This window comes from Odocoileus virginianus, chromosome 5, assembly GCF_023699985.2.
Source record: "Odocoileus virginianus isolate 20LAN1187 ecotype Illinois chromosome 5, Ovbor_1.2, whole genome shotgun sequence".
NCBI lineage: Eukaryota > Metazoa > Chordata > Mammalia > Artiodactyla > Cervidae > Odocoileus > Odocoileus virginianus.
Genome location: NC_069678.1, coordinates 93051042 through 93073581, shown reverse-complemented (window position 1 = coordinate 93073581; position 22540 = coordinate 93051042). Strand labels below are relative to the sequence as shown.

Genomic DNA, 22540 nt, shown 5'->3' with positions numbered 1-22540 from the left:
GGGATGCAGCTTCAAATCCTGGTTGGGGAGCTCAGAGTCCACATGACTTGAGGCCAAAAAACCAAAATAAAAACAGAAGTGATACTGTAACAAATTCAATAAAGGCTTTGAAACAGTACACATCAAAAAAATCTTTAAAAAAGTGAATGCCTATTGAGGCCTGACTGTGCAGCAGGCGTCATCCCAGGCCCTTTGCAGGCACTCACTCATTCAGTCCTTCCAACCACACTGTGGGGCAGCTCACTATTATCACCCCCATTTTACAGAGGAGGAAACTGAGGCAGAGCAGAACAAAGCCTCTTAACCATGATTTTAGTATAAGGTGGGAAGCGGCCAAGACAGGCGGTCAGATCTCTTAGTCTGCCCTTTTCCTGCCTGACTCGGGAGGAGTGAGGTGGTGGGCATGTCACAGCACAGCATAGGGTGGGAACTTCAGGGCAACAGAGGCCTTGTGCCCTAGGGTCTGGGGCAGCATCTGGGCACAGGGCAGGTTCTCAGTCAATATCTGTTAAGTGAAGGATGAAGGGATGAGTGGACACATGCGAGGATCCGATGTGGTCACAGCAGAGCTGGAGTGAGCATGGGAGAGGGTCAGAAAGACCAGGAAAGGCGGGTGAGGTATGGGCCTTGAAGGGCTTGGTATGAGCTGCCAGGGCGCTTGAGTTCCATCCAACATTAGAGGATCAGTGTAGGTCATGTTAGTAGTAAACGACCCGCCTGCCAATGCAGGAGACATAAGAGATGTGGGTTTGATCCCTGGGTCTGAAAGATCCTCTGTGGGAGGGCATGGCAACCCACTCCAGTATTCTTGCCTGGAGAGTCCCGTGGAGAAAGGAGCCTGGCGGGCTGCAGTCCCTAGGGTCGCGTAGAGTCGGACACGACTGAACTGACTTAGCATGCACGATCAGGGAATTTCACCTGGAGGAAGGGCAGGCTCAGATTTGCATTTTAGAGAGCCCTGGTAGAAATGTGGAGGACACAGAGAGAGGTGTGGGTGGGCTGGTAAGGAGCCTGAAGGAGGATGGGCTGGAGAAGGTCCTCCTGAATATGCAGGGGACAAACCACACAAGAGTGGACTGAAACCAGGTGCATCGAAGGGAGTGGATCCCAGAGGGCTCCATCGGCGATCCAGCAGATGTGGGTGGGGATGAAGATGCCATTCAGACTCCGGCTTGGGAGACTGGGTAATCTAGACAGGTGATGCATGTGGCAGAGCAGGTTTATGATGTACGGATGGAAAACTCAGACGAGGCGGGGCTCACGTGTCCGTTGGATGTGCACGAAGGCAGCCGGAAGTGTGGGTGGGAGCCCAAGAAGGAGGTCAGGGTGGGAAGTGCAGGTTTGGAAGCTGTGAAGTGGGGTAACACCCTGAAAGCATGGGATAGACACAGAGAAGTTCAATAACACAAGTTGGGGAGATGCCAGGGTGTTAGAGGGTGGAGATGAGATGGGTGGTCAGAGAGGAAGATGGGGAACTGGGGAAGAAACCCGAGGCACTGCAGGAGGGCAGGAGAGGCCTCCAGGGTCAGGTGCTGTGACGAGGACTCGGGAGCAGGAAGTCCGTGGAGATCCGGATGAGAAGCTTTCAATGGGAGGCGATGAAATGTGACAGTGGGTGAGGACAAATCCTTCCCCAAAGTCATCAGTCAGTCAGTAAGCTCAGTAGCTCAGTCGTACCTGACTCTCTGTGACCCCATGGACTGCAGCACGCCAGGCTTCCCTCTCCATCACTGACTCCCGGAGCTTACTCAAACTCATGTCCATCATGTAGGTGATGCCATCCAACCATCTCATCCTCTGTTGTCCTCTTCTCCTCCCACCGTCAATCTTTCCCAGTATCAGGGTCTTTTCCAATGAGTCGGTTCTTCGCATCAGGCAGGTGGTCAAAGTCATCAGGTAACGGGAAAAAAAGCAGGCAAGGAGGAGGCAAGTGGATGCCTGATTCTCAGTCATGGCTGCCCATGTGCCAAGCCAGAGGATGTGTGCACCCCAGCAGAGTCATGTCTATTTAATTGGCCTGGGTTGGAGCCTTTCAAATACACAGTCAAGGCTGAGAACACTAGCAGGGAAGATTGCTGTGGTTTTTTAAAGATGGAAAAGCACTGAACTTGTTTATAGGGGGGAGGGGAGGAGTGAGATGGGGGAGAGGAGAATATCCAGAAGGGTCAGGGTGGTTTGGGAGCTATCCCAGCAGGTGCCAAGGGAACCATGGAGGGATATTAGAGGACCATGGGGCTAGAGGCTGACGTGGATGCCTTCGTGAGTGGTCTGGGAGACCCATCTACTGTTTGTGGGCAGAAAAATGAGGGTCTTTTGGGTTTTTTTAATGAGCTGCTCTGAAGAGTGTGGAGGGTTGAAATAGGAAAGTAAGATGAACTAGAAAAACACAGGCTTTGGTAGGTCAGCCAGTAAGGAAGGCGAAACTGATGTCTGGAAAACCAAGGCCACCATTCTGGTTGGAGCTGTGGGTTTGTTCGGTGCTAAGCTGCCTGGCAGGGGGACTTCTCTGGTGAGGGTGAGTAATCCCATCAGGAGGCAGTCTAGCTGGAGGTTTTCAGGGAGCTATGGAAGGAGGAGGGGGGTGATGAGGTGACTGGAAGCCCCAAAGAGAGGAGTCTAGGGTGCGGATGCTGTGTGTGATAGGGGCTGTGTGTGTGGACGTGGGGAGGGGAAAAAGTAGGGTTGGGCAAAGACTGGGGCTTATGAGAGATGGAAGGGAAGGAGAGCTGGGTCTGAGGGGTGGAGCTAGGTCCAGAGGTCAAGGTTTGGGTTACAAACATTTCAAGGGTGGCAGCTACCATGGGCAGAGGTGGGAGTAGAGGGCAATCCAGACATGGGGGTAAGGAGGACTCTTTCAGGCCCCCAGAAGCAGGATGGGAAATAAGGAGAGGAGCGGGTAGTGGCCAGATTAGAGAGTCTTTGCAAGGAAGGGATTTTGACCTTTGTTCTATAGGCTCTAAGAGCTACTCAAAGATTCTCCGCAGGGGAGTGATGGGACCAAAGCAAGTCTTGTAAGGAGATGCACCTGGATGTTCTTTGCAAACCAGGGCTTGGAACTCTAGGTTTGGGACATCGAAGAGGTCACAGTTATAATTTGAACAAGCCCCTTCTGGTGGGAAGGGATTTGCAGTCTGATGGTTCGATAGCCAGCCCAGGCTATTCTACCACAGTCTACCAGGTGCTCATCAAGTCATTTCTGAGCGCACCACACAAAGCCTGGAGGACTGGGTAGGCTATTCCACCAGGTTTTCTTCTACCAGGAATCTGTTCTGATTCTGTGGTCCACACACATCTCCAAGGACCTTAAAATGACCCTCTGAAACCTTATGCAGGGGCCCATCCCCCAGGCCTGGAACCTAGCTACTCCTGCATCTGTGCCACCTCTAACAATGGTCTGGGTGACTGCAGTGATGGGGGCCTCAGGGGCTTCCAGGAGGATTTAGGTGAATGAAGCAAAGGTTCTGCCCTGAGAATATCAGACTCAAGTGCAGAATTCTGGGCCCACCTAACTCAAAGTGTGGAGCATGCATAGCGGTTATGTGATTCAGGGGACATGAGCTAGAATCTCAGACCTGCCACTCACTTGCTGGTGGATTATCTTACTTCTCTCATTCCCAGTTTCCCTACCAGTAAAATGGAGATAATGACAGGACCTCCCTTATGAGGTTTCATGAGGATTGAATGGGGCAGTTCACACCAAGAGCTTTGCTCAGGATCTTACACACGGTTGCTGGTAGAAAGACATACACTAACTGATGTTGTTCTTGTTGTTCACTCAGTCATGTCTGACTCTTTGCAACCCCATGGACTGCAGCACACGAGGCTTCCCTGTCCTTCACCATCTCCCAAAGTTTGCTCAAACTCATGTCCATTGTGTCAGTGATGCCATCCAACCATCTCATGCTCTCCTGTCCTCTTCTCCTCCTACCTTCAACCTTGCCCAGCATCAGGGTCTTTTCCAATGAGTCAGCTCTTCACATCAGATGGCCAAAGTATTGGAGCTTCAGCTTCAGCATCAGTCCTTCTAATAAACATTCACTAGAAGTTGGTTGATTTCATTCAGGATTGACTGGTTTGCTCTCCTTGCTGTTATAATTCAGTAAATATTTAGTGGGTCCTGCTATGGACTGAATTGTTTTCCCTCAAAATTCACATATTGAGACCCTGACCCCCCTAAAGTGACTATTTCAAAATGGGGTTTTTAACAGATGATTAAGATTGACTGTGTGGATCACAGAAAACTGTGGAAAATTCTGAAAGCGATGGGAATACCAGACCACCTGACCTGCCTCTTGAGAAATCTGTATGCAGGTCAGGAAGCAACAGTTAGAACGGCACATGGAACAACAGATTGGTTCCAAATAGGAAAAGGAGTACATCAAGGCCGTATATTATCACTCTACTTATTTCACTTATATGCAGAGTACATCATGAGAAATGCTGGGCAAGTTGGAATCAAGATTGCCGGGAGAAATATCAATAACCTCAGATATGCAGATGACACCACCCTTATGGCAGAAAGTGAAGAAGAACTAAAGAGCTTCTTGATGAAAGTGAAAGAAGAGAGTGAAAAAGTTGGCTTAAAGCTCAACATTCAGAAAACTAAGATCATGGCATCTGGTCCCATCACTTCATGGCAAATAGATGGGGAAACAGTGGCTAACTTTATTTTTGGGGGCTCCAAAATCACTGCAGATAGTGATTGCAGCCATGAAATTAAAAGATGCTTACTCCTTGGAAGAAAAGTTATGACCAACCTAGACAGCATATTAAAAAGCAGAGATATTACTTTGCCAACATAGGTCTGTCTAGTCAAGGCTATGGTTTTTCCAGTGGTCATGTATGGATATGAGAGCTGGACTATAAAGAAAGCTGAGTGCCAAAGAACTGATGCTTTTGAACTGTGGTATTGGAGAAGACTCTTGAGAGTCCCTTGGACTGCAAGGAGATCCAACCAGTCCATCCTAAAGATCGGTCCTGGTTGTTCATTGGAAGAACTGATATTGAAGCTGAAACTGCAATAGTTTGGCCACCTGATGCGAAGAGCTGACTGATTGGAAAAGACCCTGATGCTGGGAAAGATTGAAGGTGGGAGGAGAAGTGGACAACAGAGGGTGAGATGGTTGGATGGCATCACCGACTCAATGGACATGGGTTTGGACGGCCTCTGGGAGTTGGTGATGGACAGGGAGGCCTGGCATGCTGCAGTTCATGGGGTTGCAAAGAGTCAGACACGACTGAGCAACCGAACTGAACTGAAATGAACTTCCAATGCAGGGGGCGTGGGTTTGATTCCTGGTCTGGAAGCTAAGATCCCACATGCCTTGTGGCCAAATAAACAAAATATAAAACAGAAACGACACTGTAACAAATTTAAGACTTTAAAAATGGTCCACATTAAAAAAAAAAAAAGATCTAAAAAAATAAAAAGTAAGCTGCAGACATATATTGTACAGCACGAGGAATATAGTCAATATTTTATATTGGATGTATAACCTTTAAAAATTGTGAATCACTGTGTTGTAACACCTGAAACTTATACAATATTGTACATCAACTATACCTCAATTTAAAAAATTTTTTTAATTAAAAAAAAAGATTAAATGAGTTCATAAGGATAGGGTCCTAATCCTATTGGGTTGGGGACCTTATAAGAGGAAGAGAGATACATCCGTGTGTGTGTGTGTGTGTGTGTGTGTGTGTGTGTGTGTCTGTCTGTCTGTCTGTCTGTCTGTCTATCTGTCTCCGTCTATCTCTATATATATACAGGTACTGAAGGGAAGCCAAGTGAGGACACAGTGAGAAGCAGCCATCTGTGTCATGATCTCAGGCTTCCAGCCTCCAGAACTGTGAGAAAATATTGACAAATGTCTAGTGTTGAAGGCCTCCGGTCTGTGATGTTTCGCTATAGCAGCTTGTGCTATGATACCTCCTACCTGGCACTCTGGGCCGGATGCTACAGCCCTGAGGGATTAAAAAGACAAACGTGGATTCTTGAGGAGGTGATAATTAAGGAGGGGATTCCCTGCGTCGGGAAGATTCCCCTGGAGAAGGAAATGGAAGCCCACTCTAGTATCCTCACCTGGAGAACTCCATGGACAGAGGAGCGGAGCCTGGCGGGCTACGGTCCGTAGGATTGCAGAGAGCTGGACGGTCCATAGGATCGCAGAGAGCTGGACGGTCCATAGGATCGCAGAGAGTTGGACACGACTGAAGCGACTCCACACAGCACACAGGAGAGGCGCACATGAAACTATGCAAGTGCGAGTCATGATAGGAAACGCTCTGAGCAAGCAAAGTTGTGAAGGCTCTGGTCTCGGGCTCCAAGAGAAGTGATGCTATTTAGCACACGTGTCAGAAAAAAGCCCTTGCTTCCGGCAGCCTGAGAGTCTGGAGCATCAGGGAAGAGAGGGTGCCATGGGGGTATGGTGGAAGAGGGGACAGCGTAGCGATCCAGAGAGGACTTCCAGGCAGTTCTGGGAACCGATTGATGGGCAAGGATGTAGTCGGGACACCCAGGGTTTTCAGAGACCCTGGGCACCCACACAGGAGGAGGAAGTGCATCTGAGGACATGGGGCAGAAGATTCTGATGGGAATAATGCTGGAACCCACTGGGTGTTTGGGTTTTGGCGCATCAGCTAAGAGAAGTGCTGGCTGCCAGGGCTGAGAGGCAGAGAAACAGAATAGGAAGCTGGCAAGGGGCTGGCATGTAATCTCCACAGCCGTGGGCAGAAGACTCATTTAGGGGACATGGCAACAGGCTCTGCCAAGGGAGGGTGATCACGACTCAGGCTTGGGAAGTGCCTGGTGCCATGCCAGAGGGTGTGGTGGCAAAGGGCCAGGGCCAGCACGGCTGCCCCAGGACAGGTCGGTGGCAGTCGGGTGGCCAGGTGGTCCAGGCAGGTGTACCCAAGTCTGAGGGTCAGAGTTACCATCTCCAGAGTTTGGCAAATCTGACCCTAGGGGTCAGGGGGCCTGTGGAGGTGGCAGTTATTCTGGCAATTCAGTTACCTCAGGCACTGACTGCCTAACTTTCGCACCCTCGGTGTGGGCTTCATACAAGGAAGGTGTTGAGCCACCTGTAAAGGAAAGTAAAGATGGAGTCGGTATCACTAAGAGAGCTGTCTAAAACGGAGCCAGGACAATCCTCTGGTGGCCTGGCTGGGGAATTTCTTAACCATCTTGATCTTGTTCCTCTCTTACCTTTTTCTTCACTTGACTCATCATGTAATTCTGAGCTACTGAAACAGAAATTTGATTGGTCTCTTCTTCCAGTATTTTCCCTGTCAACTATTCTATACAGATTATGCCCTGGACATCTAGAAAACTGATAGAAGAAAGGATTTTCTAAAAATAAGAGGGTAAAAGTCACATAAAAATCCTACCGCAGGGAACTCCCTGGCAGTCCAGTGGTTAGGACTCAGCGCTGTCACAGCCGTGGCCCAGGTTCAATCCCTGGTCAGGGAACTGAGGTCCTGCAAGCTGCATGGCACAGTTAGTAAAATAAAATGAAATGAAAGTGGTGCCAGGGGGCCAATAGTTCAGTCACTCAGCCATGTCCAACTCTTTTCAACCATGTGGACTGCAGCATGCTAGGCCTCCCTATTCTTCACCAACTCCCGGAGCTTGCTCAAACTCATGTCCATCACATCAGTGATGCCATCCAACCATCTCATCCTCTGTCATCCCCTTCTCCTCCCACCTTCAATCTTTTCCAGCATCAGGGTTTTTTCCAATGAGTCAGCTCTTTGCATCAGGTGGCCAAAGTGTTGGAGCTTCAGCTTCAGCATCAGTGAATATTCCAATGAATATTCAGGACTGATTTCCTTTAGGATGACTGGTTGGATCTTCTTGCAGTCCAAGGGACTCTCAACAGTTTTCCCCAACACCACTGTTCAAAAGTATCAATTCTTCAGTGCTCAACCTTCTTTATAGTCCAACTCTCACATCCATACATGACTGCTGGAAAAACCATAACTTTGACTAGATGGACGTTTGTTGGCAAAGTAATGCCTCTGCTTTTTAATATGCTGTCTAGGTTGGTCATAGCTTTTCTTCCAAGGAGAAAGTGTCTTTTAATTTCATGGCTGTAATCACCATCTGAGGTAATTTTGGAGCCCCCAAAAATAAAGTCTCCCACTGTTTCCCTTGTTTCCCCATCTATTTGCCATGAAGTGATGGGACCAGATGCCATGATCTTAGTTTTCTGAATGTTGAGCTTTAAGCCAAGTTTTTCACTCTCTTCTTTCATTTTCATCAAGAAGCTCTTCAGTTCTTCTTCACTTTCTGCCATAAGGGTGGTGTCATCTGCATATCTGAGGTTATTGATATTTCTCCTGGCAATCTTGATTCCAGCTTGTGCTTCATCCAGCCCAACATTTCTCATGATGTACTCTGCATATAAGTTAAATAAGCAGGGTGACAGTATACAGCCTTGATGATCTCCTTTCCCAATTTGGAAACAGTCTGTTGTTGCATCCTGACCTGCATACAGGTTTCTCAAGAGGCAGGTCAGGTGGTCTGGTAGTCCCATCTCTTGAAGAATTTTCTACACTTTGTTGTGATCCACACAGTCAAAGGCTTTGGCATAGTCTATAAAGCAGAAGTAGATGTTTTTCTGGAGCTCTCTTGCTTTTTCTATGATCCAGTGGATGTTGGCAATTTGATCTCTGGTTCCTCTGCCTTTTCTTAATCCAGCTTCAACATCTGGCAGTTTACGGTTCACGTACTGTTGAAGCCTGACTTGGAGAATTTTGAGCATTACTTTGCTTGCGTGTGAGCTGAGTGCAATTACATCCCAGCCTGGATGGAATCTGATCTTTTGACCTGACAAAATCATTCAGAACATCTGCAGAAACTCAAGCTACTTACTGGTGTGTGTGTGTGTATGTGTGTGCGACCCCATGGACTGTAGCCCACCAGGCTCCTCTGTCCATGGGATTCTCCAGGCAAGAATACTGGAGTGGGTTGCCACTTCCTCCTCCAAGGGATTTTTCCAACCCGGGAATTGAACCTGTGTCTCCTACATCGACAGGCAGCTTCTTTATTGCTGAGCCACTGGGCTCAATACTTACTGGCCCCTCACCCTAAAGTTTCTCTTAATATTAGGGTATATATCTTACAGATACCTGACTGCATAGAGACCCAGGACAAATGGCCATTGTACAGGTTGTCATGTCGTTTGTGACAGCAAATGTTGTTAACAGTCTAAGCACCTGTCAACAGGTGACTGGTCCAATGCACTGTGCTGGGCTATAGGAATAGTATGCTGGCTTTAAAAAGAACATGGTAGATACAAAGAAAAAGCTCCATGAATTGTTCAGAAACATCACTAAGTGAAAAAAACAAGGTGTTCAACAGGGTAAAAAGAAAAGACCTACAAAAATATGCTTGCATATGTGCAAAAAGTTTTGCGAGAAGACATAAGATGCTGGCCCTGGGCCAGTGGGGGGACTTCCCTGGTGGCTTAGATAGTAAAGAAGCCACCTGCAATGCGGGAGGCCACCTGCAGTGCAGGTAAACACAGGTTCGATCCCTGGGTCAGGAAGATCCCCTGGAGAAGGGAATGGCAACCCACTCCAGTATTCTTGCCTGGAGAATCCCGTGGACAGAGGAGCATAGAGGGCTACAGTTCATGGAGTCACAAAGAGTCGGACATGACTGAGAGACTTATATTATACACACTGTGACAGTGGGTGGGGTATGTGGGTGAGTCTGCCATGGCAGGGAAACTTATTTCGCATTGTGCTGGCTGACTTTTTACTCTGTGAATGTATTATTTTTCAGTTAAAGAAAATAAAATCCATCTCTTCCTCACGAATCCCGAGGGAGGAGAGCTGGGGGAGGTGTCACCTGGAATACCACCACCCATCCACATAAAGCCAAGCTGCCCCATGGGATTTCACACACACCGTCCAGAGCCAGCGTTGTTTTTAATTTACTTAATCTTTATTCTCATAAAAGTAGTATGTGGTCACATAGGATAAAGTAGAAGGAAGATTTTCCGCCTAACTCTGCAATCTTTGTATTTGGTGATTTCTCAAGATAAAGCTTTTTCCATAGCTAGAAACAGCATTTCCAGTTTCCTGAGTTTGTTTTTTTTTTTTCTCTCGCTCTCTTTTTACTTAACCTTGTATTATGAATATTTTCCGGTGTCCTTAACAATCTTGGTGAAGGACCCTCATTGTCACTCATTGTTGTGAGTGTCCGTCACCCAGTTCTCCCCAAAGTTGAGCTTCATTATTCCCAGTGGCAGTTCAAGTCCATTTGATTTTCTCGTCTGTTTCATCTCCGGCGGAAGGGGAGAGTGACTCACTGCCAGGCCTGTGGTACTCCAGGGACGTCCTGGAGCAGAGTTCATGGACTCTGTGAGCCCATGGACCCCTGGGGAAATTGCATCCGTTCCTGCTGAACTCGTTAGGACAGGAATCTGTGAACTGAGACTCTTGGAAAGCGACAAGCCGGGCAGCAGGTCACACACGACTCCTGGGTGGAGGGCGGAGTTCGAGGCTCCCCCTGGTGGCAGGGAATGATAAGGCTCGGAATCTGACCCCTTCAGGTTATTTCCAGAAATGACCCGAGTCCTGCCCTCTTTCAAACCAGGATTGACAAAACAACAGCGAGCGTCACTGACGCCATCTGCCGACTGGAGCCCCCTGCAACTGCTCTGGCCCTCCAGACACCAGTCAAGAGGGTCCCCTCTGAGACTCTAGCCGGGTTGACAGCACCTACCTTGCCAAGTACCTTACCTGACGCTACAGATCCCAGGCATTTATGACCGAGTGAGATTTGTGGCCCTGGCCTCCTCCTGTGTGTAACTCAGGGCCTGGTTTGTGAGGGGTGGCGTGGTGGGCGTGGGGTGAAGGTGGGGGCCTGGGCGGTGCTGTGAGCCAGGCAACACCTTCCCGCTCTTCAGGGGCCTGAGGCTTAGGGGCCTGGGAGAGGCCCAGCCAAGTGTTCTGAGGACTGCTGGACCCAAAGGGAAGCCAGTCAGTGTCTTCAGGAGCCTGGGGAGAGGATGTGGAAAGGTCCTCTCAAAGATGCCAGCCGCAGAAGTGGAGGAGTCAGCAGGTGGGGGAGCCAGGGGTCTGACAGACCCCCAGAGCAAGCGGGGAGCGGGGCTGGGAGAGAGAGGGCTGAGCGGGGAGGAAGACTTCCCTCCCAGCAGAGGGTCGAGGGTATGATCCCTCTGTAACAGTCGTCTCTGGCCTTCGATTTGAGAGGGGCCCATGGGGGGAGGTTGGAGAAGGAAGTGGAAACCCACTCTGGTATCTTTGCCTGAAAAAATCCCCTGAACGGAGGAGCCTGGAATGCTGCAGTCCATGGGGTCACCAACAGTTGGACAGGACTGAACGACTGAAACAACAAATAAACATGGGGGGAGGTAAGTTAATCAGGACAGAGGAGGGTGTCGCTCCTTCTGGGATGGGGGGCCCAACCCCCTTGACCTGGACCCCTGGCACCGGGAGGCATGGTGCTTGGTCACTGAAGGCTCGGGGCTCCCATCCTACCTGGTTCTCTGTGAGCAGCTACAACCCCCTTCTACAACCCCAAGATGCCTTGTGTCACGTCTGCTGCTGCTGCTAAGTCGCTTCAGTCATGTCCGACTCCGTGCGACCCCATAGATGGCAGGTCTAGGGTGATGGAAATTCACTCCTCATTATGCTGGCCGAGTGAGCAGCTTTCAAACTTCATAGTCACGTATTTCCTTCTCTATTAGGTTCTCCAGAGAAACAATGCAAGTGCAATGCAGGTACACAGATTTATTTTCAGGAATTGGCTTACGTGATTTCAGAGGCTGGCAAGCCCCAGATCTGCAGAGTGGGGCTGCAGGCTGAGGACTCAGGGAGGAGCTGAGGCTGTGGTTTGAGTCTGAAGGCGGTTTGCTCACTGAATTCCCTCTTCCCTGGGGAACCTCCATCTTTTTCTATTAGGGCCTTCCACTGATTGAATGAGGCCCACCCGTGCTATGGAGAGCAATGGACTCAGAGTCTACTGATTCAAAGGCTAATCACTTCTATGAATATCTTCACAGGGACATCTAGAATAATGTTTGGCCAAATATCTGGGTACGCTGGCCCAGACACATTGACACATAAAACTATCTCAGCTCCTTTTGTTCTTGGTGACTCAGTAACCACTTTCACTCCCCCACTTCCTTCCCATAAGATTGTATGGTTGACACCAATTCTGCCAAGGCTGGTGGGGACTGCGGAGCCCTGGGGTACAGTAAAGTGCTTTGGTGAGCAAAGGAGGGAAGGGGAAACATGGTGATTAATACTTAGAAATATTGTCCACCATGTGTGAAGTGACCTACATCTCTACCTCCTCCTCCCCACCCCTCATCCTGACACCTGGGACTCCATAATCCTTCTCCTCGTCTGACCCCCTTCCCAGACCTTGAAACCCACTCTGCTTCCTGTCCATGGTGGAAAGACCCCTGGACAAGTAGCTTCATGGTCCCACGGGATCATCGCATCTCTCTCTTGGCTCCTGTCTCTGTCACTTGCCACCTCTGGAAATTTCAGAAGCAGAGTCCCTCCTATGCCTTGGCACCTGCCATGGAAGTTCGTTTCTTCAACACTGAAGTTTTGTCTGTTTTTTCCAGAACTTCTAGAGATGCTCTATTCAGACGCTCTGTCCACCTTTAATTGAGTCATTTGGCTTTTGGACGTTGAGCTGTATGAATGCTTTGCATATTTTGGACGTTAATTCCTTGTAGGATATACCATTTGCAAATATCTTCTCTCGTTCAGTAGGTGGCCTTTTCATTTTGTTGATAGCTTCCTTCATTATGCAAATGCTTCTTAGTTTGATGTAGTATCATTTGTTTATTTTTGGTTTTGTTTCCCTTGCCTGAGGAAAAATTACTCAGTGCCAAAAATTACTAGTACTGATGTTAGATGGCATAGTGCCTACGTTTTCCTCCAGAAGTTTCATGGTTTCAGGTCTTACATTTAAGTCTTTAACCCAGCAAACAATTTGTGTGTGTGTGCATGATGTGAGGGAGTAGTCCAGTTTGATTCTTTTGCATGTAGCTATCCAGCTTTCCCCAAACCATTCACTGAAGAGGCTTTCATCACTTCGAATGCATTGTGCCACTTGCTTCTGGCCTACACAGTTTCTGCTGAAAAGTCTGCTGATTGTCTAACAGGAGTTCCCTTGTATCTAACTAGTTGCTTTCTCTTGCTGCTTTTAAGATTGTCTCTTTATCTTTCATCTTTTCCATTTAATTATGATGCATCTTAGCACGGATTTCTTCAGGTCCATCTTATTAGGGACTCTGTGTGCTTCCTCAGCCTCTTTCCTTCCCCAGGAAGGACTGTTTTCAGCTGTTATTTTTTTCAAATATGTCCTTTGACCTTTTCTCTCTCTTCTTCTACTTCTGAGGCCCTTATAGTGCAGCTGTTAGTATGCTTGATGTTCTTCTAGAGGTCTCTTAAACTATCCTCATTTTTAAAAATTCTTTTTAAAAATTTATTTGATGAATTTATTTGGCTGTACTGGTCTTAGTTGTGGCATATGAGATCTTAGTTCCGTGACCAGGGATCAAACCCAGTGACCCCTGCATTGGGAGCCTGGAGCCTTAGCCACTGGACCCCCAGGGAAGTCCCAAACTATCTTCACTTTAAAAAATTCTTTTTCTGTCTTCCGTTTAGCTTGGGTGATTTCCACTACTTTGTCTTTCGGATCACTGATCTGTTCCTCTGTATCATTTAATATACTGTTGATTCCTATTAGTGTCTTTTTGTTTCAGTTATTGTATTCTTCAGTTCTTTTTGATTCTTTTTTATGTCTTCTAACTCTATTGAAATTCTGTGTTCATCCATTCCTCTCCTCAGTTTGGTAAACATCTTCACGATCATTACCTTGAACCCATTATGGGGTAGATTGTTTATCTCCTCTTTTTTCAGTTCTTTTTCTAAGGTTATATCTTGTTCCTTCATTTGGCACTTAGTCCTCTGTCTCCTTATTTTCCTCAATTTTCTGTGTTTATTTCTCTGTGTTAGGTAGGTTGGTTACCTTTCCCAATCTTGAAGAAGTGGCCTTACATAGGAGATGTCCCGTGGGGTCCAACAGAGAACTCCCATTTGGTCACCAGAGCTTTATGCTCTAGGAGTGGCCCTGTCTGGCGGCGTGTGCCCTTCTGTTGTGCTGAGGTCAGGTACTGTGGGCGCACTGGTAGATGAGGCTGGACCGCAGCCCAGATAACTGCGAGGCCATGCCTCACGCAGTGATGTGGGCCCACTGGAGGACAGGGTGGGCATATTCCGTGGTTGGCTGTGCAGCCCACAGGGGACTGGGGCCTCTTCTGGCCCTCCTGTGAGCGTGGTTGGATCCCTGCATGGTTGTCTGTGTGGCCCAGGGCAGGGTTAGCGGGGACCTGGTACCGGCTCACTGGTCAGTGGGTGTGAGTCCCAACACTGATACGCTAGCGGGAAGACTCCAAATGGCACCTGCTAGTGCCAGTGTTATTGGGGAAGAACAAGCTCCCCAAATGGACACGCCCTGTGTCCCTGCCCCCAAGGGGAGTCCCAATTGCCTTGCACCCTCTCTGGGAGCCTCTCCAAGGTCAGCAAATATGTCTGATCTATCAGGGTCCTTTCAAACTACCGCCTCTGCACTGGGTCTCAGAATATGTAAGATGTTGTTGTTACATCATCTTGTGTGTGTCTTTGAAGAGCAGAGTCTCTGGTTCCTAGAGCCCTCTGGCTGTCCTGAACATAAGCCCTGCTTGGCTTTAAAAACTGGACATGCTTGAGGCTTGTCATCCTGGTGTAGGACCCTTGGGCTGAGGAGACTCGTGTAAGGGTCAGACGCCTTACTCCTTGGGGACGATGCCTGTGGTTGTGATAGTCATCCCATTTGGGGTTGCTGACCCCAGGGAGTGTGGATCTCGACTCTGCTGAGTCTCTGCCCTTCCTGCTCATCTCATCGTGGTCCCTTCTTTACATCTTCGGCTGTGGGAAATCTGTCCTGCTACTCTTTAGATAGTTGCTCTGTAAGAAGGTGTAATTTTGGTGTGACCACGGGTGGAGGTGGGCTCAGGGTTCATGGGTGGAGGGAGGGAGGGGGGAGGTGGGGAGGTGGGGAGAGGAGAGGGGAGGAAGGAGGGGAGTGGAGGGAGGGGGAGGGAGGAAGGGAAGGGGAGAGGGATGATGAGGAAGGAAGGAGAAAGAGAGAGACAGGGACACACAGAGAGTGTGGGAGACAGAGAGGCAGAGGCTTCCTACTCTGCCATCTTGCCTCCTTTCTTGTTAGCATTTCCTGGCATGCTCTAGGTAAGATCTGTAGGTACCAAGCAAGCAAAAGAACAGCCTCAGAGGGGACCCCTGGAAGCCAGTGTTCACAGGCGGCACAATGGATGAAGCAGTGCCACGAGTAATGACATAAAAGAACAGGGTTAGAAAATGCAGAGGCAGGAGAGTGATGTCTCAAAATGAACAGGTTCTTTTTTTTTTTTTAATTATTTATTTATTTTACTTTACAACATTGTATTGGTTTTGCCATACATTGACTTGAATCCGCCATGGGGGTACATGTGTTCCCCATCCTGAACCCCCCTCCCAACTCCCTCCCCATCCCATCCCTCTGGGTCATCCCAGTGCACCAGCCCCGAGCATCCTGTATCATGCATTGAACCTGGACTGGCGACTCATTTCACATATGATAATTTACATGTTTCAATGCCATTCTCCCATATCATCGTGCCCTTACCCTCTCCCACAGAGTCCAAAAGACTGTTCAATACATCTGTGTCTCTCTTGCTGTCTCACATACAGGGTTATCGTTACCATCTTTCTAAATTCCATATATATGTGTTAGTATACTGTATTGGTGTTTTTCTTTCTGGCTTACTTCACTCTGTATAATGGGCTCCAGTTTTATCCATCTCATTAGAACTGATTCAAATGTATTCTTTCTAATGGCTGAGTAATATTCCATTGTGTGTATGTACCACACTTCCTTATCCATTCATCTGCTGATGGGCATCTAGGTTGCTTCCATGTCCTGGCTATTATAAACAGTGCTGTGATGAACACTGGGGTGCACATGTCTCTTTCAATTCTGGTTTACTCAGTGTGTATGCCCAGCAGCGGGATTGCTGGGTCATATGGCATTTCTATTTCCAGTTTTTTTAGGGAACCTCCACACTGTTCACCATAGTGGCTGTACTAGTTTGCATTCACACCAACAGTGTAAGAGGGTTCCCTTTTCTCCACATCCTCTCCAGCATTTATTGCTTGTAGACTTTTTGACAGCAACCATTCTGACTGGCGTGTAATGGTACCTCATTGTGGTTTTTATTTTCATTTCTCTGATAATGAGTGATGTTGAGTATCTTTTCATATGTTTGTTAGCCATCTGTATGTCTTCTTTGGAGAAATGTCTGTTTAGTTCTTTGGCCCACTTTTTGATTGGGTCTTTTATTTTTCTGGAATTGAGCTGCAGGAGTTGCTTGTATATTTTTGAGATTAATTCTTTGTCTGTTGCTTCATTTGCTATTATTTTCTCCCATTCTGAAGGTTGTCTTTTCACTTTGCTTGTAGTTTCCTTTGTTGTGCAAAAGCCTTTAATTTTAACTAGGTCCCATTTGTTTATTCTTGCTTTTATTTCCAATATTCTGGGAGGTGGGTCATAGAAGTTCCTGCTGTGGTTTATTTCAGAGAGTGTTTTGCCTATGTTTTTATGAACAGGTTCTGAATGCCACCAGACTGTGAATAATAGCAGCCCTGCTCCCCTCCTCTTGCTGGGTGGGATATAAAATCAGCCAGATGCATTTGACAATAAAATACAGCACCTGAGCAGGAAGAGAAAGACATCACAAAGACAATTCTAGGGTGCCGATTGGACATGGAACATACATAATTATCTCCTCTCTGTCCATTATTCTAAACTGTCATTGAGAAATCCGTACCTTACATGGGTCCCTGAATTTTAAAAGACAAGTTTTAATGAAATTGTTTATATGTAGACAGGGGTCCTGCAGAAGAAAATATTTACTGAAGCCCCATTTACCATAAGGGCATTTCTGATCTAGAAGCTGGGGTTTTCTGAACATCAGGGGCAGAAGGGCTGGCAGATAAGGAAGCTGACAGTGTGAGACAGTTTAGGTAATTGGGTTGGGAAGGAAGTGAAGACGGGATATGTGGAGTCCTGCCCCAAGGCCACAGAAGTGGAGCCCAGAACCAAGATCCCCTCTGAAAATGACTGAGTCCCTTTGTAAATGTTCCCAAAAGCCCCCCCCACCCCCACCTGATCATTACCAGCAGGTTTCCTCACTCCAAATTAGGCAAAAATGCCCACCTCAGTGCTCACCCTAAATGCCTTAACCAATCACCTAAAGTCAACCTTCCAGCAGGAATTTTCTTTGTCTTGAGGTTATAAAAATTGGCTACTACCACGAAAATTGTCAGCTCTCCTTGGTCTGTCAGGAGGTTGGCCTGCTGTGCTCACAGTGCCCACATTGTCTCTGCTCTCTGCTCATAATAAACTCACTCCCTTCTGAAATGCTCTGTGTCAGGAAATTCTTTTCCAACCTGCCTTCAGACTGACATGACAGGATCAGTTCAGTTTAGTTCAGTAGCTCAGTCGTGTCCAATTCTTTGTGACCCCATGGACTGCAGCACGACAGGCTTCTCTGTCCATCACCAACTCCTGGAATTTACTCAAACTCATGTCCATCAAGTCGGTGATGCCATTCAACCATCTCATTATCTGTCGTCCCCTTCTCCTCCTGCCTTCCATCTTTCCCAGCATCAAGGTCTTTTCCAATGAGTCAGTTCTTTGCATCGGGTGGCCAAAGTATTGGAGCTTCAGCTTCAGCACCAGCCCTTCCAATGAATATCCAGGATTTATTTCCTTTAGGATGGACTGGTTGGATCTCCTCACTGTCCAAGGGACTCTTAAGAGTCTTCTCCAGCACCACAGTTCAAAAGCATCAATTCTTCAGTGCTCAGCCTTCTTTATAGTCCAACTTTCACATCCATACATGACTCATGGAAAAACCATAGCTTTGCCAGACACACCTTTGTTGGCAAAGTAATGTCTCTGCTTTGTAATATACTGTCTAGGTTGGTCAGAGCTTTTCTTCCAAGGAGAAAGTGTCTTTTAATTTCATGGCTGCAGTCACCATCTGCACTGATTTTGGAGCTCAAAAAAATAAAGTCTCTCACTGTTTCCATTGTTTCCCCATCTATTTGCCATGAAGTGATGGGACCAGATGCCATGATCTTAGTTTTCTGAATGTTGAATTTTAAGCCAACTTTTTCACTCTCCTCTTTCACTTTCATCAAGAGGCTCTTTAGTTCTTCTTCACTTTCTGCCATAAGGGTGGTATCATCTGTATATCTGAGGTTATTGATATTTCTCCGAGAAATCTTGATTCCAGCTTGTGCTTCATCCAGCATGACATTTCACATGATGTACTCTGCATACAAGTTAAATAAGCAGGGTGATAATATTCAGCCTTGACGTACTCCTTTCCCAATTTGGAACCAGTCTGTTGTTCTATGCCCAGTTCTAACTGTTGCTTCTTGGCCTGCATGCAGGTTTCTCAGGAGGAAATGACAGGATAGGAAGACAGGATAGGATGACAGGATGGAAATGACAGGATAGGATGGACTTTAAAAATTAGAGGAACATGGATGACATGTGTGTGTCTTGTGTGTGCTGTGTGTGTCCTGTATGTGCTGTGTGTGTCTTGTATATGTTGTGTCTGTCTTGTATGCATGGTGTGTGTCAAAGGGAAACCACACTGGACCAAACGGCAGGGACAGTCCCACTGGCCACCCTGACCCTGCTGAACGATGGGACTCGGTGGGAAGAGAGGTGAGGCATGGCGGGTGGGAAGGAGTGTTAGGGGAGATCGATGTAAGTGGAAGGGTCTTGAATGTGCTAGAGGGTCTCTGTGGATAAGCTGGTCAAGGTGCTACGGGGCCAGCACCATGGGTGGATCCTCATGAAGGACCCTGAAACGACCTGGGGCCTTCGAGGAAGGAAGCTGATGGAGCTCAGCAGGGGAACGAGGAGAAGGCTGGGAAGTGTATGGTGGGAGCATCCCAGGAGCAGGTCTCTTAGCCCCAACTCGGTGGCCCCATACCTAGCTCAGCCTTGATACGGGCTTTCTGAAGGCTTGGGAGTTTCTTCCCTGGGTTCAGACAGAGAAGCAAGGAAGGGGGCATTGGTGGGGGGAGGGAGGGGGCAGTGGTAGGGAAGGGGAAGCTCAGAGCAGCTGGGGGAGGAACTGGCTTTGAGGAGGAACTGGCTTTGAGAAGGTGAATGTGGGGACCAGGGAGTTCACTGGGCTAGGTTTCCAAAAGGAACTGCCCTTAGAAGCCAAGAAGGCCTGCCGGAGGACGGCCACACCTTGACCATGCCCGTGCTGGAGAGGACCCCGGAGATGACCCCACAGGGGGAGCAGCCCACCCCATGGGGCCCCTTTAATAGGCCCAGTTTCCCCCACCTCAGGCCTGAGTTGACCATCTCCTCCCCGCACCCCCGCACCCCTCCACGCTTCCCTCAGGCAGGAGGCTAGCCAGGTCCAGGATTCAGGATTCAGGAATCAGAGCAGTTAGTTTTGCTTTTCACAATCTACTGTTGCAGGGCACACGTGAGCTCCTCTGGCGCTGCTCTCCTTCAGGCAGGGAAGAGGAAACCGAGGCCGAGAGGGATAAGGAACCAGCCAGCTCCTGCAGCTTGGACGCAGAGGACTGGATTTGAGTGGAGCCTTGCCTGGCCCAGGTGCCTGGACACGGCTTCTTCTGTCATGTCGGGGGGCTGGCTGAGGGCCGAGACAGGACCGGGGATCTTGTGCAACAGGCCGGCACCTGCCCCTTCACCCTGGGGCACTGACCTGAGCACTGAGGGCTCCCTGTCTGGGGTCCAAGCGGGGTGTCTACTGATCCTGGGTGGTGGGCCCCACCTCCTCAAAGGTAGCGCCCCGCCTCCCCACCTTTGAGCTGTGGACCAAGGCAACCATGCCTGGCCACCTCCACCTCCAACTCCAACTCTACCTGAGACATGGGACTCAGGGAGGAACGCCATCCTTGCCAGGTGGCCAACTTTCCCCGGGGGTGGGGTGGGTCATGTGTCCCCAAGTGTCCCAGAAAGATCCAGAGGTGTCACCCTGCAAAAAGTCCATGTCCCAAGAGCCCTCCCAGGTCCCTCTGTGTGTCCCTAAGCTGGGCCGCTGGGATCAGGATGTGCTGCCCTGGAAAAAGTTTGCCATGGGCTCCCATATAACCGTCGGCCCCCGTGATGGGTATAAAGTGTCCCAGAGCTGTCCCCAGGGAGCCCACGGGTGGTGTCACCCAAGGTCTTCCCAGCTCCCAGGAGCTGAACTGTGCCCAGGTGGCCGTGTGTGTCTCGGTATGAGTAGGGGGCTCGGCTGGTACCCTCCTCGGCAGGGGGTGGGGGTGCAGGCCTCAGCCCCAGTTGAGAAGCCGGCCCTGTGAGCCTCTGGCCCGTGGCCATGTTGGAGGGAGTAGACAGGAAGGTGGTAGGTAGGAAGGTACTCGGGGGTAGGGCAGAGGGCTGGGGTGGACGTCCAGAGCGTGGCCACCCCATGCGCGGCATCGGGTCACGGGCCTCAGAATGGACAACGCTTGGGCCTCGCTCCTCCAGAGGCTGGCCCTGAGCCTCCGGACGCCAGGGGAGCTGAGAGATTCCCCCAGGAGGACTCGAGCTGATGTTCTCCATGCCAGGGACCGAGACCCATTAAAGGAAGGAGCTGGGGGTGGGGGGCGCGGGCGGGGTGCGGGGGGGTGGTGAGAGGGAGGGGCAGCAGGCCGTGAGGGGGGAGGTGGAGGGCTGTCTTGCTTGGGCTCTGCAATGAGGAAGTTCTCTGCAGCTCAGCTTCCTTTCCCTCGCCGAGTGCCTGAAACAGGAAGTCGGTCAGTGAGCGGGTGGCAGCAGCAGCAGCAGCAGCTGGGGCGACTGAGAGGGAACCCACGGGGGGTCGCGGCGCAGGAGGGCCCAGCTCCCCTGTCGGCGCGGTGTCCGGTCCAGTGGTGAGGCCGCCGGGCCCGGCCCCGGGGAGACCCGTGCCCGCCATGGTCCCCTGCTGGAACCATGGTAACATCACCCGCTCCAAGGCAGAGGAGCTGCTCTCCAGGACGGGCAAGGACGGGAGCTTCCTCGTGCGTGCCAGCGAGTCCATCTCCCGGGCCTACGCGCTCTGTGTGCTGTGAGTACCCGACCTGCCCACCCCAGCCCGGCCTGGCTACGGAGGTGATGGAGGTGCCGCTTGGGCACAGGGCAAGCTGGCTCGGGGCGCGTCAGGGCCCCTGCGCTGGGACGGGGTTGTTTTGTGTCCAGCGATCGTGCACACTCCCCAGGTTTGTTGGTGGGTCTGGCTGAGGCCCACTGGGGGACCTGCTCAGCCTTGGAATTGGGGTTTTGAGAGCAGGAGCCCCCATGGACTAGCCTGGGGCCTGGGCCGCACACCCCAGCAACCAGCAAGCAGCAGGACCGGGGGCTTCCTAGAGGTTCCAGGGGCCAAGAGGAGGAGGGGGTATCCAGGCCCTGTGAGCTGGGTGGAAACTCAGGGCTCCATGGTGGTGGGAGTGTTAGAAAGCAGCTGGGTCAGTTCAGGTGTTGGTCAAAGATGCCCAGCTGGGAAACCCTCCTGGAAGAACGGAAGTGGCAAGAGGGAACCCTTCCTCTGCCAGGGTATGGGCCTTTGGAGGAAGCTGTTGTCTGGGGAGCTGTGAACATGGGGAGTCACTCAAGAAAGGATCAGAAGCTGTATCTGGGGCCCTGGGAGCAGAGGAAGTCACGTTACTAACAGCAGGAGCCACTTCTCACCCGTCCTCGGCCCTCAGCTGTGTCCCCACCTTTTGAGGCCTCTCGGCCACCATCGACTGCCCCCCCCGCCCCTGGCTCTGGGATGTTGCTGAATGCACCAGTTGTCCCCAAACTGGGGAACCGGACACTTGCTGAAGGTTCCTTTTTGAAACACCCTTCTCCACCAACGTCTGAGGGGAGGCCCGTGGCCCTGCACTCTGCCGCCCTGTGGTCTAACCATGCCCGCTGGGGCCTGGGGTGTGATGGGGGAAGGGTGTGTTCACCTGCACCTCTCAGGTAGCACCCCTGGGCTTGCAGAAGGGTCCCTCTGAGCAGGCAGACCCTACCTCTATCCATGCAGGAGGGGAAATGGGTCATGGACCACAGGCCTTATTTGGAGCTTGTTGAGTTTGAGCATTTGTCTGTGCGTCAACCTATTTCAACCTCACGACAATCTGAAGTGCAGGTCCTTTCGTTGGCTGCTTTTGCAGATGAGGAAATTGAGGCTCAGACGGGTTAACCGAGTGAGGACAAAGTCAACACTGTCCGTCCCCAGGGGCTGCACCCAGAAAGACAGACAGCTGCCACCCCAGTCCTGTGCCTGTCAAGCCGGTGTGAGCCTGGGTTCCAGTGGCAGCGAGAGAAGGCAGGGTGTTTACCAGGATGAACTGGGAGTGTTTAGAAAGTAACCCAGGTTTTCAGTTGGCCGGCTGGCCTGAGGCCTGACTGCATCAGAGTCTCGCCCTCCCAAGG

The 22540-nt window shown here is 50.0% G+C and overlaps 1 protein-coding gene across 2 annotated transcripts in view; it reads left to right on the top strand.

Moving 5' to 3' along the window:
- Nucleotides 1-20910: 20910 nt before the first annotated feature.
- INPP5D (inositol polyphosphate-5-phosphatase D) overlaps nt 20911-22540 on the top strand; it is a 144349-nt gene continuing 142719 nt past the window's right edge. For both annotated transcript variants that reach the window (XM_020893913.2, XM_020893912.2), the window contains exon 1: nt 20911-21188. In XM_020893913.2, the coding sequence (XP_020749572.2) occupies nt 21055-21188 (134 nt within the window). In that variant the 5' untranslated portion in view covers nt 20911-21054. The remainder of the gene's footprint in view (nt 21189-22540) is intronic.